At 57.0% G+C, this 1769-nt stretch overlaps 1 protein-coding gene across 12 annotated transcripts in view; it reads left to right on the forward strand.

Moving 5' to 3' along the window:
• Positions 1–378: 378 nt before the first annotated feature.
• Positions 379–1769, forward strand: part of C2CD5 (C2 calcium dependent domain containing 5) — a 126092-nt gene continuing 124701 nt past the window's right edge. For 4 of the 12 annotated variants that reach the window (XM_019515649.1, XM_019515652.1, XM_019515653.1 and 1 more), the window contains exon 1: positions 381–548. In XM_019515649.1, coding sequence (XP_019371194.1) covers positions 459–548 — 90 coding nt within the window. In that variant the 5' untranslated portion in view covers positions 381–458. Of the gene's footprint in view, positions 549–1769 lie in introns of all 12 variants that reach the window. The other 8 variants (XM_019515661.1, XM_019515655.1, XM_019515654.1 and 5 more) reach the window with 4 other exon arrangements.

Genomic DNA, 1769 nt, shown 5'->3' on the forward strand with positions numbered 1-1769 from the left:
CGCATGCGCACCTTTGTGAACAGACAAACTACTGCATACGCGCCTTAAGCCGTTCCTTTCAAATGGCCTTTGCCTTGGTGCATTCGCGCCTCTGAGTGCAGCTGTCAGCTACTACGCATGCGCTGTAAGCCTTCCAGCCTAATGGCCTTTGTATTGACGCATGCGCACCTCTGGATAGGGCCAGTTACTGTGCATGTGCCTTAATCCTTTCCCTCCCAATGGTCTTTGCTTTGGAGTTGAGGGAGGTGGCAGCTTCTGCGCATGCGCCTGCCGAGCGGAGGGTGGGGCAGCAAAGGGACCCTCGGGCCCGAGGGGAGCTGCGGGCCTTTGCCGCCTTCAGCGCATGCGCAACGCTGAGTCGCCCTGTACCGCCCTTCCTCGCTCCATGGGACGCGCGCTGTTGTTTTCTCCTTGCAGGAGGGGGTGGGAGCAGGTGGGGGCGGAGAGAAAAGAAGAAGATGCCGGGGAAGCTGAAGGTCAAGATCGTGGCGGGACGTCATTTGCCAGTGATGGACCGAGCCAGTGACCTGACGGACGCCTTCGTGGAGGTTGGAGGGCGGGGGGAGCCCTGCGGGGGGGTCTTGAGTCACGAGCCCGGCGGCGGCGGCGCGCGGACACCTGCCGTGGTTGCGAGCGCTGTGACGTCAGCGCCCGCGAGTTGCCCCGGCCGGAGCGGCCATTGGGACCTGCCCCCCCCCCGCGCTGTGAGGCAGGACCCAGCCTCGGGCTTGAGAGGGGGAGAGGGGCAGCGGGGACAGCTGCTGCAGGCCACCGCCCTGCGTTGGGGCCCGTTCTTGTTGAGAGGCAGCCACGCAGGCCAGCCTGTCATTGCACTTAGCTTTTTCATCCTGCCACAGCAAGGGTTCTCAGGGGTGGCACTTTGGGACCAAGCGCACGCTGGGACAGATCCGGCCAAGCTCCGTGGGAGCAGGGGGCTGCCATGCCCTAGAGCTTGCTGGCGCCTATCCCAACCATGCACTTGGTCCCATCAAAGCCCCCCTCTCCTCCTGAGGATTTTTGCTTGTGGCAGGATGAAAAACACCCAGTGAGGATGACAGGCTGGCCCATGTGGCCGCCTCTCAACAAGAAGGGGCCCTTTATGTCCCCTGACCTGGGCGAGTTCTTGCTTCTCAGGTGTCGCAGTATCATAGAAAATGAGGGTTGGGTGGGACTTTGCAAAGTCATCAAGTGGAGCCTTTCTCAACCCAAAAGTGGGTTGCAAGAATAGATGCAAGGGTGGTGAGCAAACTTTAAAAATAGATCAACAGACTTTAAAAATGGGTTCTCCCTTTAAAGGAGAAAAATGTGGGAAGCCATGGCTTTTTCCCTTGTAGGGTGGCAGAGCCCCACACCCTACACACCTACCCCCACCCCCACACACTGTGGACCTGGGGGCAGTGGGTCAGGAGCGAGTGGCTTGGGGTCAGGACTGGCCATCAGTCTTTACAGGCGGGTCCTGATACAAAAAAGGCTGAGAACCACTGATCTAGTTTAACTCCCAATCTTCTGGACCGTCATGGCCACTGCATCACCTCAGCATTATCTTTTTTAAACACGTTAGTCAGCATTTAGTGGCTATTTGGGCTTTCTGTTGTTTTTTAAAAGCATCTGCAGACGTGGGGGGCATTTGTTGTCTTTATTCAGAGCAGTGCAGTTTTTCTGTTCCAGAATTGGAGATTTCTAATTGTTGTTTATGTGAAATGATACAACAACCTGCGGTTCAGGGGTCAAATGTTTCAAAAATCAAAAAGACTATTCCCCCCCCCCCC

Source organism: Gavialis gangeticus, unplaced genomic scaffold (assembly GCF_001723915.1).
Source record: "Gavialis gangeticus isolate Ggan-Ray unplaced genomic scaffold, GavGan_comp1, whole genome shotgun sequence".
In the NCBI taxonomy this organism is placed as follows: Eukaryota; Metazoa; Chordata; order Crocodylia; family Gavialidae; genus Gavialis; species Gavialis gangeticus.